Source organism: Ammospiza nelsoni, chromosome Z (assembly GCF_027579445.1).
Source record: "Ammospiza nelsoni isolate bAmmNel1 chromosome Z, bAmmNel1.pri, whole genome shotgun sequence".
NCBI lineage: Eukaryota > Metazoa > Chordata > Aves > Passeriformes > Passerellidae > Ammospiza > Ammospiza nelsoni.
The window spans coordinates 36,893,747-36,909,878 of NC_080669.1; the positions used below are offsets into that span (position 1 = coordinate 36,893,747).

The following is a 16,132-nucleotide window of genomic DNA, read 5'->3' on the forward strand; positions in this document are numbered from 1 at the left end:
GATCTTACTGAGTACTGTTATCTCCGTGACTAGCTGATCTAAGCAGTGTCTCTATACAACGCAGAATGGTTCCCAAGAAGAAACATGTGTAAACCTGCTTTTCTGCTTTCCCACCTACTTAAAATGGCATCACATACCTTACAGGACCGAAATATGCATCTTTGGCTAATTGCCCGCATTCTGGAATGTGTACTTCACTCGTTTTATCTAATTTATCCCTTTGTGGTTAAATTTATCTCCTGCTGATACAGACATCATACAGAATTCCTTATATGATCACATACTCAATATCTGGGCAATCAACATGTGGTTTTTAGCCACATGCTGTTTATGAGCAATTCTCTTGCAGTGCCACCAGCTAATTTCCATGAGCAGCAGTAGACCTTCACTAACATGAGGACTACTGTGTAATTCAGCTTGCCAATAGGGTGAATGAAAACACCAGCATCTAGCAGGCTTCTAGTCCCAGTGCTGCCCCAAGACAGGGTCCTTGAGGAGTCACACACTCCCCTGCCTCTCAGCTCTGCTGACCAAAGTTTCTGGGATGTGTTTGTGGCTCTTGGCTACAAAAAGAGCTTAGTATGTAGCCCTGAGGCAGTGAAGCTGCCACTACCATCTCCCAGTTTAAATAACCTTATTGCAAAGATATCCCATCTCCTGTACCACACCAAAATATCACACCTTCTGCAAGGGGTAGATAGAGTATTGCTTTTGAGCAACAATCTATAATTAAAAAGTAATCTTGGGTCAATATATTGGTATCTTGCATACCTGATGTTTAAATTTCAACCTAAGTCTCTGTATGGTTGGGAAAATATTTCTTTTGGGAAATATTCTATTGTGCAGATAAAGCAGAAGGTGAAATTAAAATAATAAAACCCATTTTGGTTCCTAACTCTAGAGTCCCATTTTCATTATATGTAGCAGATGTCTACAAAAGCATGTTAGATTATGACTGCTACTAATATAGTTTTCACTTATTTTGCCTTAGATACATAAAAAAGACCAAAATCAAACACAAAACATCATCAAATCATAACAATTTGTGTATAAATTTTTGCGTCTTTTTTTCTGTCCCTCTAGCTTGTCTGTGTTTATGACTCACCTATATGCCACTCTACTGGATCTATTACTCTCTACAGTAATGTTTTCTCACCACTGCTTTTTTCATGCATAGGCATATATCGATGTTGCTATTGCTGGCTTGCTGGTGACTTTGACCCACAACGTGCTCCTCTTTTTTCTTCTGATCACAGGACTCCAGAAACAGACAAGCCTTCTAGCCTTCTAATTTTTAGCTCTCTGGGAAAGGACACTGTATTAAAAAACGAAAGAAAGCAAACAGAAAAACCCCTTCTCTAAACTTCTGTGAAATTTTGCCATGATTTGGGGTGACCGTGGAGATACCAAGAACAGGAAAAACTTCAGCAGAGAAAATAATGTCAATGTTGCAGAATTTGAGTTTTCGAATACTGTTGCATTAAAATACCACATAACTAATATCTGGATAAATCAGTAATAGATGTGGTTCCTCAGTGACCATTAATTTATTACGGGTTATTATTATTAATCCAGTTGTCTTTAGATATTATTTATGTTCTAGATTTTTACATAATAAGAAAACACTGAACAGTCCTTTAACAGGACTAGGACAATTCCTGAAGAAGAAAACAACATTTTTTTCAAATAAAAATGCATTCACTGGTAACTTGCTTTGATTAGAAAACAAAAGATTAATGGAAGATTAAAACATTATTAATTTGCTGTTAGTACATTAATTGTCATTCTTCTCTTTATTGAACAAAATACAGTTACAAAGAACACAGACCTAATTATCCAAACCACTCTCAAGAAGCTGCAAAAAAACAACAAGATTAATTATGGTATGAGAATTTATGATCACACTAAATCAAGACAGCCACGAGCTATGACAATGGATAATACAAAAGCTGAAAACAAGTTATTTACCAAAAGCAATTACATGACATACAGAAGAGATCCCCTTAGGGATACTTTTGCTTGGTAGGGCTATGAGGAAAATGCTGGATGAAATCCCACAAGTGGCTCATTTCAGATAAGAGATCAGTTTCAGAAAGCCTCTATCACATGCTTACCACCCATGCATGACAAAACACCCCTGGAAAAGACAGACATGTATCCTTTGTGCAAAGTATCTAAGGGCACAAATTGGTGCACTCCACGAGGGAAAACTGAACACATCCTTGGCATCCACACAGCAGATTTGTTAAACGGAACATGCCAGATAAGCTTGAGAAAAGGACAAGGATGATGACCTAAAAATCTGGCAAGTGGCTTCTCAATGAGGAAAATTACACACACAAGAACAAGGAAAGTAAGGAAGCAGTATTATTCAAGTAGTAACACTTGTATACACAGCCCAACATCCTTCAAGCCATGGCAAACATCCAGAGCTTCAGAAAAATGTGGGTGGGGGAACAAGGGGAGGGAGAAATAAATAAGGAGAGGATGTGAATAGTTCTCCCAAGACTCTATAGACATGTAGCCTGTCATCCTGTTATTAAAAGTTAAGAAGGAACAAATTCCCCACTGGTTTTGTATAATTAAAATCATTGAATCTTCGTATTAGACTTTGCTTTCAGCAAGACATACTATGTTACTGTAGGAAAAATTGTTTATTTTTGCTGGTAGTCTTGAAGATGTAGGAGGTGAAGAAGAGATAGAAGCATTAAAAAATGGTACAATGGTTATAGCAATTCTGTGAAAATAAGAGACTGCCGACATTAAACTAATCACTTTACTCTTCCTTCCCTCCTTCCTTTCTTTCTTTCCAATGAATGAATTGGTAGCCAAGAGAAGTCTAAGTCTAAAAGCTACATCAGAATAAATAAATGTTTAATAGTTAAAGGCCTGGAAAAAAAAAACCAAAAGGAAATACATACCTCAAAAGATTAAGGGACATCATAAGAAGTGTTTATCATATTAAAGATCCAGTTACCTTCTCAGTTAATTGCTTCTGTCCATACTTGCCTCAAAACTCTTTTCCAATGAGCAATATATTATTGCACATAACTATCCAAAACATTTCCAGTGAGATTTCTGTGCCTGTTCATGAACGTTGCTAGAGGAATTCCTTAAGTGAAAATCCAGGGCTATCCTCTATTCTATTTTCATAACTTCCTTTGAACCATCCCTTTACAGATTTTTTTCAATTTTCTCTTTCTTGGAAATTAAATTATGGCAAAATTTATGGCACAGATACCATATTTAAGGAAATGGTTTCAAAGAAGCACCTACACACTCTATTCAGGAAATGGCACAGAATGACTTTTTGTTTGCTTTATTTACTCTGCTTAAACACAAAAAATAATGCTGCTTTGCTTTTCTTAAGTAGTTTACCATTGGAGTTAAAAATAATAAATATAAGTTAGTTATGTTCATTTAATCTTTTGATTTAGTTAAACAAGATTTCTAAAGGCAGATCTATCCTCTTTGACCAAGTAATTAAAAACAGTACTCATATATTTAACTTTCATAACCCAAGATGTCAAACTACTTGTTGCTACTGAAGATAAACACAATCTCAAATGTCATAGTTTAGATATTGTACTTAATTATTTGAAAACGGTTTCAGATTATTTCTGCCTTACTCTGTCTTTTAAAATTCAAATTTCATTCTTTTGTAACTGAATTACTTTTTTTTTTTGCATCCAAGAACTATCAGCTTTCAATGTCCTTCAATGATTTCCTGCTTTCCAGATTGTGTTGAAAACATGAAAGACATGTTTCTTGGGCTCAGCTATGAGAATGTTAACAGAGAATTTCTACCTGTTGCTGACTGGAAAGTCCCAAACATTTACTGTTTGAGGCCCAATAGATGTTTGCTTTCCTTTATTTAAAGGGGAAAAAAAAAACATTGCAACAATAACCGACCAACAAAAAAATGAAAACCACTGAATCAAAAAAAAATTTGTGATGAACATATCTCTTGCTGCACTCTCAGAGACATGACACAAGCTGAAGTGATTTGAAGCTATAACCTAACCCCAGTAATTTCATTCTCTTACTATTGCTGTATGGGAGAATCCTCAGATTTCTCAACATAATGATATGTGATTTCTAAGGAACAAGTCACACTGAAAGGAGGAGGGAAGGGCTCACCTCTTAAACAGTTAACAAAAAAAAATGCTTTAGTTAAGTTCTTAGCTTTGAAAGAGTTTTTCAAATTGCTATTGATCACTTGTTTACAACGTTGAATTCAGCATCAAGTGAAAAAGATGCCGTTAAACATCAACAACAACAACCAAATTAAAAATTCCACAATTTCAGAATCCACATATTTAGATTAAATACATATAAAACCATGCCTTACCAATGACATGGGAAGTATATCCAGGTTGCCATGTGGCCATATACTTGTTTTAGTCATTTTAGCACACGCTGAAGATGATTTGAACTCTCTTAAATTTTACAATTCAGTGTAAGCTATTTGTCCTTCTCAGAGGTACAAGTATACATCCCAGAGCTTTTAAGAAACTAGGATTCTTTAAATCCACAGGCTTTAGACTTCAGAACAAGTGGAAAATCTTCTATCAGGTTAAATTAAACTCCACGCTATCTTCATCTTATAGAACCATCTGAATTTTTCAAATCAGAGCAGTTTACATAGACAGTCTTTCATCCTGACATTTTGAAATACTTAGAAAAGCCAAACAGAAACAAAGCCACTATCAAACAGCAAAAATATAAACAGCATGAAGTGTTTCTTCTAGAAAAATTCTCCTGCTTTGCTAAAATAGAACATAGAAGAAAAAAATAATGCTTGTAAAGATTCTTTTGGACTTAAGATATTTGACGTTCTGTGCTTTTTATGCAATCAATAATCCATTCTCAATTCCAAGTTCATAACACATGCTACTATTCAGACAAACACTCCTACTGCAAGTATTGCAAATGTGCCAAAAACTCAATTTGACCAATTACAGTTATCAGGTTCAATATTCCACTTCCAATCTTGGTCACAGAAAGGTGTCTGTATTATACAGACAACTAGCTACACACATACACAAATATGAAGAATTGTAGGTGGAATCTTTCATGAAAGTGGTATCTCCAGATGAAAAGATGTACTGTCAGTTCTTTGGTTTCTCTCTCTTGTGTTTTTGCAAGGCTAAAGGGTTGACATTGCACAGTATTTAAACAATGCAAGTTTCTTCCTAATTTTTGTTCTAGAAATTGCTTTCCAGACCATGATTTTACCCAGCATTCTAGTTGAATGTATCAGTAGCTGCAAACTTGGAAAAAGCTGAATATCATTTCTAAAGCAGGGAAAAATGCTGCCAGTAGATGCTTAGTTGAATTTCAGAGCTGTCATGTGGAAAAATCTAACTTCAATTACTTTAAACATAATTTGCAGGTGTTAATCCTGTAATCTGGAAACACCCAGCTAGCAAAAATGCAGCTACCAGAGATTCTGCCACTAAAGCCTGTGGTTTTCACAGTAGTTACTTAAATTGCAATTTCTTCTGAATAACCTTGTCAAGAACTAGGTTGTGCTATGTACTTCCTGAAGAACATACAAATTCCTGCTTCGAAACCATACAAAAAATATAAAAGACACAAGAAAATATAAACTCTGTTTTACAACTAGAAAAGTCATATAAAGAATGCAAAATAGAGTGTACATTAGAAGCATTAGAAACTCAAGACCTCAGCTTGATCCTGTGGCAGGATCTATGAACAAAATATCCCCTTTTTGAGGAGGTTTATATGGGGACAGGAAGAAAAATCTGGAGGTAGAAGGTTTTTAAGAGGAAAAGGAAAATTAAAAGGAGCCCTGTCATAATTTCTCAAAAAATATTTCAGATTCAAAGCAAAAACTTAATTTTTATCATCATGTTTGAGAACAGCTCCATTAATTTCAGGAGAGAGGGAAATAAGGACATGGAAAAAGGCAATTTTAGCATGTTAAGACTGACCAGGAAAACATGCTCCATTGTTTCAGAGATTTGATTAGATATATTGTTGCTATAGTTTAAAATGAAAAGAGGTAAGAAGAAAAATAAAATAAAAAAACTCCTACCCCTCAAGAAATCTTAAAAATCTGGGGAAAAAAATGAAAATCCAAACACCCCTCATCCTCCACCAAAACCTTATGAACAACTTGCAGGTCTCATTAGCTAAATTAATTTAAGAATGGTCCACTTTGACCTGGTACAAAGTAAAAGTTTCACACAATTTCAGAAGAAAAAAATATATTTTAAGTATAATTAAGTTACTTGGTTTTGCTTTTGGGGTTTTGTTGTGGTTGCTTGTTTTATTTTTTTTTTTGGTTTGGTTTGATTGTTTTTGTGTTTTTTTTTTACTTTAAACATAATAAAAATGAAGGCTTCAAAAGGAATAAGAATAGTTTCTAAAATTCCTAAAATCTCTAAAAGGAAGGTTTTCCTAGGGAAAATTTTCTTCTGTTAAATAGATATTTCATTAAAATGTGTTTGACTACAACTTTAAAATCATTTCCCAAAATTATCTTTTAGTACTAGGTCTAATAATTTTCTGGATTTCGTATTCGCATATGCAGTTAGTACAGTCATTTTTCCCACTATCAATGGTGCACTCACTTTTATATCATCTCTGCAAAATATTAAGCACATCTCTTTTCATCTTGCTGTATCAAATCCTCCTGGGTTTTTTTCCCTTGTGTGTCTTTTCTAGCAGATAAAAATATTCTTCACCGCATGGCTGTTCAGCATCTAGTAGATTTCTCTGCTACTGGAGTAAGAATTTAAAGTTAGCTTTCCAAATTATATCAGAAACTAATGGCACACAGTTTGAGTAACCCCTGTGCTCAGCTTCCTTGAAAAAGCCAGTCATCAAATAATAAATCCTTTCTACACTATAAACTCACTATGATTTAACCAGGGCAGGTTTGTTTAAACTTTGCCATTGAAGGTGTGTATGTTCTACAATCACTGTTTCAAACAGATGTACATCCGAAAATTGAATAAATAAAACAATGCAAAGATAAGGCCATTTCCTGGTCTTTGACTCAAAACCCCAAATTAAATAGTTCTTGTTTCACTATGCTCATTTACTCTTGAAATGTAAATCACCTGTTAAAAAAATAAAATCTTTCTGTCTTCACTTCCATTATCCTACCCCAACATGGTGTAGCAAAGTCCATAGAAATAACAAAGATGATCATCTCAACTCACTCATTTCTTTGGGAGTTAGTGTAAGTCAGGATGTGTGGCTACCTGCTATTTCATTTAAAAAATACTTGGAGAAGTAAAACTAAAAAATTAAATAAAAGATGTAGCCATAGAGTGTTTGGCTATTATATTATGTAGTAGTATCATTCTGATACATAAAGTCTTTCCTTCATGCCAGCTTTTCACAGAATCAAAAAAAAATTACAGTACAAGGGAAATCTGATTTCTGCAGCCACCTGAGTTACACAGAGAATGGCATTATTATTGTAACAATGTCAAAATCCAAAAGCAGGTCCTTCTATTTAATGCACTTCATATACCCATTTAATCTGCAAGTCGAAACAAAACTAAATGAAACAATTACTGGCAGTTCTGTATAAATCTACTCTTCCATTATTAAACAGTTATTGGAAAAATACACATATATGGGGTCAGTTAAAAAAAAATATAAGTACAGATTAAAATTCTGGAAAAACTCCGCTGAGTCGAAAGTAGCAGGATCCACAAGCCGTATCTGGGATTGATGTAATGTAGTAATTATTTATGACATTGAGTCACACAGAACTATGAAAAATCTGAAGCATGGATGCAAGAATTAGCTTTGTTTAATTCCTCTGATGGGTGTTACTGGCCAAGATCAGATAGTCCTGCTAGATCACCCCCTCCATTGCCACACCAGCCTTGAACTGGTGTGTAAGCAGCTCTTATAATACTGCTTTTGTCCACCCAGTAGAACATACTGAAAAAATAGGCTTTCTGTCATTGAGCAGAATGCATTGTTGTAATACAATTTCACCTCTTTATGTTCAGTCCAATTGATGAAGCATCTTTTTTTAATCTTCTTTCTTTTCTTCTTCTACTTGAAGAAATGTAACTGTGTCCAACCACATGAGTGATCTAGCCATCCCAGAATGTATTCTAGGATAACTTCTGCAGCTCCAATAGATGTATTTCCAAAAGGCCTTGGACAGCCTCTTTGCTTTCCACTTCTCCCCCTCTTGGTAACTTTCCTTGCACATACATGTTCAACAATTATGCTGACTGCACATTTCTCTCAAAAGGCATAAAAAATATACCCTTAAGACTGAAAAGGGTGTAAAGAGTTTAATTAACTTTAATAGGGGCATGACTCAGATGCACATGGCATTATTCACCAAGTCTTGTAAATGACATGTTACTTAGCTATTACACTGCTTACTGTAACAGAAACATCTTGCTTGCAGGTGGGACAGAGCTGCAAATTCAGAATGCAAAGTGCCTTAAGGCATGCAATAGCAACATGTACCCATGCTGTACAGGAGCTATCACAGGAGGATTTAAAATACAGGACCAGAAGCATACAGGGAATACTGTAAAATGGTAAAGTGGTGCAAAATTCAGCTGATGATTTGCTAGTCTATTTACCATACATCATCCCAACAGAAGACTTCATCACTTTTCATTATCTTCTAGATCACGGGCAAGGCATATTTTATTGTGATTTTCATAAGAAAACCAAACAAAACCAAAAAACAACCAAACAAAAACTCCCAAACAAACAAACAGAAGGAAAAAAAGGACACTGAGGAGTAAAATTACTGAAGTGTGGAAGTGTGGATTACAGTGGATTATTCTTTTTTTCTTTTTCATGTTAAGTGAAAATCTAAGAAAAGTCTAAGGAAAACATTCAATTTCTAATCAAGACTTTCAAAAATCCTGATACAAAACACAGGCCTATCTGATAGCCACACAGAATTCTTTAATCCTTGGGAAAAACTAGCAGCAATAATTTACATCCTCTGAGGTTCCCATAAAGCTCTAGTAGTGTTCACTTCATGCGCCCAATGTGAACTTCTACGCTAAGAACAGAGATGCATTTAAATTTTAATTAAATTTTAATTTCTATTCTCTTACAATATAAATTAAAGTTCAATTAAAATTTAAATGCATCTAGAATACAAATTTAAATGCATCTAGAATACAAATTTACAGGGGTATGAAACTGGAATGTGATATTAGCAATCTAATCCAGATTAGCAAAAATTATACCTCCACTTTTAGAAGAATATATTCATCAAACAATTCTGGCATCACTCATTAGTAATCACAGAATATTCCCTGTCTGGACTTAATTGTATGGTAGCATTATCAACCCAATCATTACAGGAAATATTCATGAAAAGGAAAGTATTTTTAAGCCTGTGAAACTGGCATTCATAACTAAATGAGGAAAGAAATAAAATTTCAAATCTGATAGATGCCACAGAAATATAGTTTTTTCTTTTCCCTATATCTTCAGGAGGCAAAAGCTATTACACAAGAGGGGTTTATTTGGGTCAAGAACTACTAATATTTTTAGGGATCTTGTCAGAAACTGTACAATCAGTCCAGTGCTAAAATATTCCCATCACTTCTGTATATCTCTGAACCTGCTGTAGCTCTTTTTTAATCTGCAGAAGAATTCACAAACCCTTGATTCACCCTACCTTGTGTACATGCCCATATACTTGAAAATAGGACTGCTGTAGGATCCATATGTGATAGCATTTTGTGAATAACCTGACTTTGGTGCAACAGGAGAAGAGGAAGTATCGCTTCCTTCCCTGCACATATTCACATATGCACATATTCACATATGGCCTATGAAAATGTGTGAAAATGCCGAGGGCTTAAATCTCTAGTGAGCTGCCAGCTATGAATGCTCAGAGATCTGTAACTTAAGGAAACTTATTCCTACTTTCATAATTCCAGCAATCGACATCTCCAGTGCAAGTCCTTTCTCTTGCTAAATATGTAACCCTTCTTCACAAAGAAACTAAGAGGACTGAAGGTTTTCATGACAGAAAGGCCATAAGAACTGCTTAAAATTAAATTTTGTCCCATACACCTGAATTCTCAGAAACGGCAATACAGTTTTCCATTAATCCTTCCTAAAAACAGTCAGTTGAAGCCAGGTGTACTTACTACAGGTTGAAGTTAGCCCACCATGGTAAAAAGCTAGCCCAAAGTGTTTTCTTAAATTAAAGAGCAGCTCTGCAGGAAAAGATTGGGCACAGTCAGAGCTGGTAGACACAAAACTGACCATTAGCCAGTAATGTTTCCCTTGCACCAGAGAAGGCAAATGTTATCCTGGTCTGCATTAATCAAATGACTGCCAGTAGTCTGAGGGAAGTGATCCTTCCCATCAACTCAGCCCTAATGAGGCCATGCCTGGAGCCTCGTGTCTGTTCTAGGCTCTCCAGCCCACAAGAGAGATGGACATGCAAGAGGAGTCCAACAAATGGCCACAGCGATGATGGGGGGGACTGGAATGACAGGCTGAGAGGGACTGTACAGCCTGGAGAAAGGCAGGCTTGGGGAGATCCTATTAATGGATATAAATACCTAAAGGGAAGGTGCAAAGTCAGGCTCTTTTCAGTGGTGCCCAGCAAGAGAATATGAGGCAACTTTTGCAGACTGGAACACAGGATGCTCACTCTGGACATTAGGACACTCTGAGGGTGAGCCCTGGAATAGCTTTTCCAGAGACGTGGTGGAGTCTCCTTCTCTGAAGACAGTCAAAAGCTGCCTGGACATGATCCTAGGCAGCTGGCTCTATGAAACCTTGTTTGACTGGGGGATTGGACAGGATGATGCCTAGACGGGCAGGATGCAAACCTTATTCAGACTATGATTTGGTGATTGTATTTGGAAGGGAAGGGTGAAACAACAGGAAGTGCAATATATCAGATGATGATGTTAAAAAATATATACCTCGTTGTGATTTTTTGCCTTGAGTTGAAAATATATCCAAGAACCCATTTGATCTATTACAAATCTAAAAGGAAAACTCTAGTCATTAAAGTAACAGAAGTTTATTTAAACCTTCCACAAGAACATGAAACTACTTTTGAGTTTGCTCGAATGTAATATTGCCAGTCATAATTAGGTTCATCGATATAATTTTGATCATAATTCTTCCAAGATTTATGCAAAACACAGTAAAAACTGGTTGGATGGGTACAAAACTGCTTTCAAGATGGCTGTACATGAAGCAAGTAGGGGCATGGTAATACTTTAGCACTGGCTGACTAATTGACCCACATAAATACAGTACTTGTATCCTAATATTTTATCCTCATCTCATGTTTTTCCTGCAGTCTTATCTGAAATGATTCCTGATTAAAGCATTTTGATCCTATAACAACAATATGGTCAGTTTTTCAAAGGTAGGGAGTGTGTTTTTATTTTCACTGTCTTTGGCTTTATTTTCAACTTTGGCCCGTAGAAGAGGAACTTATAGCCTACTCTGGACAATGGAACAAAACTCACTGGATTTTCACTTGGTAAGTATTTTTCTGGGGAAGGATAAAGGCAACTGCTTAATATTATTAAACAGTTATATTAATATAATTATTTTGTTACTACTTGCAACTGTTTTAAAAAGATGCTCTATTCTCCATATGACTATTTTCTGATACACGAAACACCACCACTTTACTTCCTTCTGCCCTGTGTGAACATAAAAAGGGTACACTGTAGCAAGCACAATAATTTAAATACAAAATAGAACAGCATATAGCAAGCATGTAGCTCAAATAGTCTGACAATACAATGGCCACCATGCAAAATCTGTTTATCAATGGCCTACATTTGCTTACACCCCTTCCAGACCTAAACCTGCTCACACCCAGTCAGCCCATAAAACAAACACATGTGCACATGCACTTATCCACGAAGCTCATACATGAAGTTTTAGGCAGAGTAAAAAACTGCACCTGCCACAGACATCTTTTCATTAAAATCCTTTCGTTAGGATTTTTCCTGCTGAAGCTGAGAAGTTTCAGCAACAAAGTGTAAACCATGGTTATCTGCTGCTGTGGAATGCAACAGGTGCATCCGTGATTGGTCTCCTGCAGATGTTTGGATTTACTGACCACTCACGGCAGAGCTGCTCTCTCTCTCTGCCGGGACACAGATCTTTGTTATTCATTCTTTTCTATTCTTAGCTTAGCTAGCCTTCTGAGAACTTCCTTTCTATTTCTTTTAGTATAGTTATAATGTAATATATATATCATAAAATAATAAATCAAGACTTCTGATAATGGAATCAACATTCTCGTCTCTCTTCATCCTGAAAACCCTTGTGACCACCGTCACATGCATCTGCTACAGTAACTATTGTATACAATGTAATTTTAGACACTAGTTTAGGTTCTTTTGTTGAGATATCTACTATAATCACAACCACAAATATTAAAAAATAAATCCCTGTGAGAAGAATCACCCTAGTAAGAGAAGTTCCACTAAGCCATTTATAGACCCAAAGGAAAAAAAAAAAAAAAAAAAGTTGTATCAATTAAAAATTATGGGAAAAAATCAAAAGGAAATCGAAATTCCACAGAAACACTGAACTAAGAATGCAGTAGGAGCACATGTCAACCCAAGAAAATTCATACTTAATTCTAAAATAGAGCTCAAAATAATTTATTAATAGATCATAGATCATACTTATCACTACTGAAAAGACCCAGTTTGATCTAGTTTTAAAACTATAATGACTATTTTAAATAATAATTAAAATAGTAATAACAACAACACGTGATTCAAAGACTATGTTTATTTCTCCTTAAAAAAAAAAAAGAAAGTAATTTAAAAAGAAAGAAAAGTATTAAAAGTATTTAGCATGCTCTTTTGTCCCATACCTGGAAATGTTCAGAGTCAGCCTGCATGGGGCTTTCAGCAACCTATCCTGACAGAAGGTGTCCCTGCCTATGTGAGGGAATTTGGAACCAGATTATACTTAGGTCTCTTTCAATCCAAACAATGCTATAATAATATAGAATGGTACAGAAATATCATCCAAACCCTAAATATATGGTCACAGCAAATGAGAAGAATAATTTTTCACCTTAATCAGAATTTTAAATTAATAAATGCAGCATTACAGAATTGCAGCTTGTATAGAGACATACACACACACATATATATATACATACATATATATATATATATATATATATATACACACCTTCTTTGTGATACAGGCATACAGGGGTCTAAGCTGTGGCTGCTCAGTGAAACATAACTTTAATCCCCACTTATTCCAGTATCTCATACTTCAAATGCAAGAAAAACAACAGGAGGTTTCCCAAGCTGCTTATGTTTTTGGCCCTAGGAAATGCCATCCATGAGGACAACTGATTTTATTCACACTTGAGACTAGAGGCAGAAGGCAGTGCCAAAATACTACTTCAAGAATAACAATATCTCAGTAAGTGTAAAATGAAATTGTTGTAACTAAGTGTCCAACATATAAACCAGGGGAAACATTGCACTGCAAATCTATCCCTCCACAATTTTCAAATGTAAACCTGAATAGTCTGCATTTGCTTGTAAAAGGAAATAAGGAGATATTTTAGTTCCTCACAAAGCAGAACGGCTTGCAAGAAAGAGGGACAGCAGGTGCACAAGGCCAGGATAAGCAGGGAGACAGCAGAGTGCCAGGGGAGATCAGCCCAATCTCAGAATCTCTGGGAACAGAACTGGGGGCAGGATTAAAGGAAGTGGCAGATGAGGTTTCCATTGCAGGATCACAGCTATTACAATTCTAGTGGCCTATATCAGAAAAGACAGCAGATGTCATTTTAGACAGGTCTCTATGGGCCAGTCTGGGCTTCCTGAGGATTCCAGTGCTACCAAAGCAACCTGCAACCTTTTTCAACAATTTTCCAATGACCTAGTCCAGTTCCAGTCCTGGCCACATGCCTACAGGTGCAGGCTGGCATCACACTTCAACCCTCATGGCATTCCACAGTGCTTTTGAATAGATTCCTTGCATGGAGCCCAAAGTGGTGCAATAACAGAAGGTAAAGAAACCTAACACAAAAGTTTCTCTAAAAACTAAAAACTTTACTCAGATGACTAGGCTAACTTGCACATGGATGCACAGTTACTGGAGAGGTTCAAGAGAGGAGAAAACACATTTCATGAGCACAGAAGGAGACCAAAAATTCAAATACAGAGAATTATGTGTCTAAGTTTATTTCAAGTGATCCTGTACTTTTTTAAATTAAGAAGTTGTTTGTTGTTTTTTTGAGAGATTTAAGATATTGCCTTAAATACAAAAAATATAATCATTACTGAAATGTGCCATTACTTTTTTAAAATTTATCTTTGAAATTTAAGAACAAACTCAAATGGGAACAGTTTTATAGAGTCATGACTACACCTCTTTTTCTTTAAGGTACAAACAAAGGTGAAAGTGAATTCGTACATTGTCTCCAGAGAGGTAAACTGGTGCATCCTCAGTGAGTTTTTATTGTTATTATTACTATCACTTCATTATTTTATTTTGCAGGAGTCTGAAATAAAAGCTGAGCAATGGCAAATTGATGAATAAGCAAAACAAACTACCTGTAAAGCACGTAAGAGGATGTAAACTACACCCAAGGGAAACGCACTGACACGGCCCCGGCTCAGGTCTCGACTTTCGGAAATAAACACCCATGTGAGAAACGCAGGCGGGGACTCTCTAAGTTTCTCTGTATCTTGGAGAGTATCTCCCCGCGAGGAAGCAGGCTGAGAACCTCACTCCCGACACTCGGAACCGCTCACCAACATCGCAACTTTTACAACGGCCCTTCCATCCTCCCTTCCAGGGATGTGGCGAGACCAGCCAGGCTCACGGAGACGCGCGCTCGGCACACCCAGCAGCCGGGGGAGTCTCCCTGCCGTGCGGGCAGGGGCTGCGGGCAGCGGCGGCAGCAACCTGCCGGCCGAGGAGGAGCCAGCGCGGAGCGCTGCCCGGCCCGGCAGCCGCAGGTGCGGACCTCTCACGCCCCAGCGCGGCGGGGCAGCCGGACCCGGAGGGGCGGGCGGCATCCCGCGGGCCCCCTTACCTGTGCCACGGCGAGCAGCCCCAGGGCGAGGGCGAGCGGGGAGGCGGGCGAGCCCCGGCGCTGCCCCGCGGCCATCCTGCTCCCGCGGCGCTCCGCCTGCCTCGGGCCGCCCTGCGCGCCTCTGCGAGCGGCGCGGGGTGCGCGGCGCCGCCGGGCCCCGCAGGGCAGGGAGGTGCGCGGGGCGCGGCCCCCGCTGCCGGACGGCGGGGAGGGAGCGAGCGAGCGAGGGAGGCGGGAGCCGCCCACCACGGCCCGCCCCCGCCCCGAGGGTCCTGCGGGCAGGGCGCGGACCGAGCGCGGACGGTGCGCACGGGGCTCGGCAGCGATGGGCGGCCTTGGGACGGAACGCACGAGCAGCCACAGGAGTTGCAGGCAGCGATGGGGGACGCGGAGCGAGAGGCGAGGGCGAGGATTCGATGTTTGGGAAGAGATGGGCGTGTGGGCAAGAAGGGGGCACGCAGGCAGGCACAGAGCAGGCAGGCTGGAATGGACGTTCCAGGCTGAGGCAGACGGGGCTGGGGCACACAGGCAGGCATGGGCCCCGCGCAGGCGGGCATGGGCCACGCAGGCCTGGATGGTTAAAGCAGGAGCAGGGTATATTGGCGAGGGTGGCCCTGTGGCAAGCACAAGGCAGGCGGTCGTAGCCGGTCACGCAGGTGAAGGGTGTGCAGGTCCAGGGACGGGCCCCCACCTGCCGTGGTGTTCTGGAATACTTCCTTGGATGCGCTTGCCTACCAAGTCTAAGAGAATTTCCAGGATACTAAGCTGAAATGCTGTGGTGCTGATTCCTGCTGCCCACATCTGCCTAGAGGTAAAGGCTGCAGGTGCTTAGCCAGGGTAGCAAAGCCCTTTCACAGAGCTAGCTCTCTCAGTTACCTTCAAACCCGCATTTGAAGTTTTTGGCTACTACCTGCAACTCCATCATCTGCTAACACAACGGTCAAAATGCAAGCTGTGACAAACAAGAATCTGACTAAAATTGTGTTGGCTGCTTGTGACAGTTTCATGACAACTCTTCTAAGTCTCTTTCAAAGCTACAAGAAAATGTGTTGTTATTGCGTACGTCCCCAAAGTTCCCACCAT

At 38.5% G+C, this 16,132-nt stretch overlaps 1 protein-coding gene across 1 annotated transcript in view; it reads right to left on the bottom strand.

Annotated features, from left to right (window-relative positions):
- Positions 1 to 15,124, bottom strand: part of ADAMTSL1 (ADAMTS like 1) — a 391,268-nt gene extending 376,144 nt beyond the window's left edge. Inside the window, exon 1 of the mRNA XM_059492542.1 lies at positions 15,050 to 15,124. Within this exon, the coding sequence (XP_059348525.1) occupies positions 15,050 to 15,124 (75 nt within the window). The remainder of the gene's footprint in view (positions 1 to 15,049) is intronic.
- Positions 15,125 to 16,132: the final 1,008 nt, after the last annotated feature.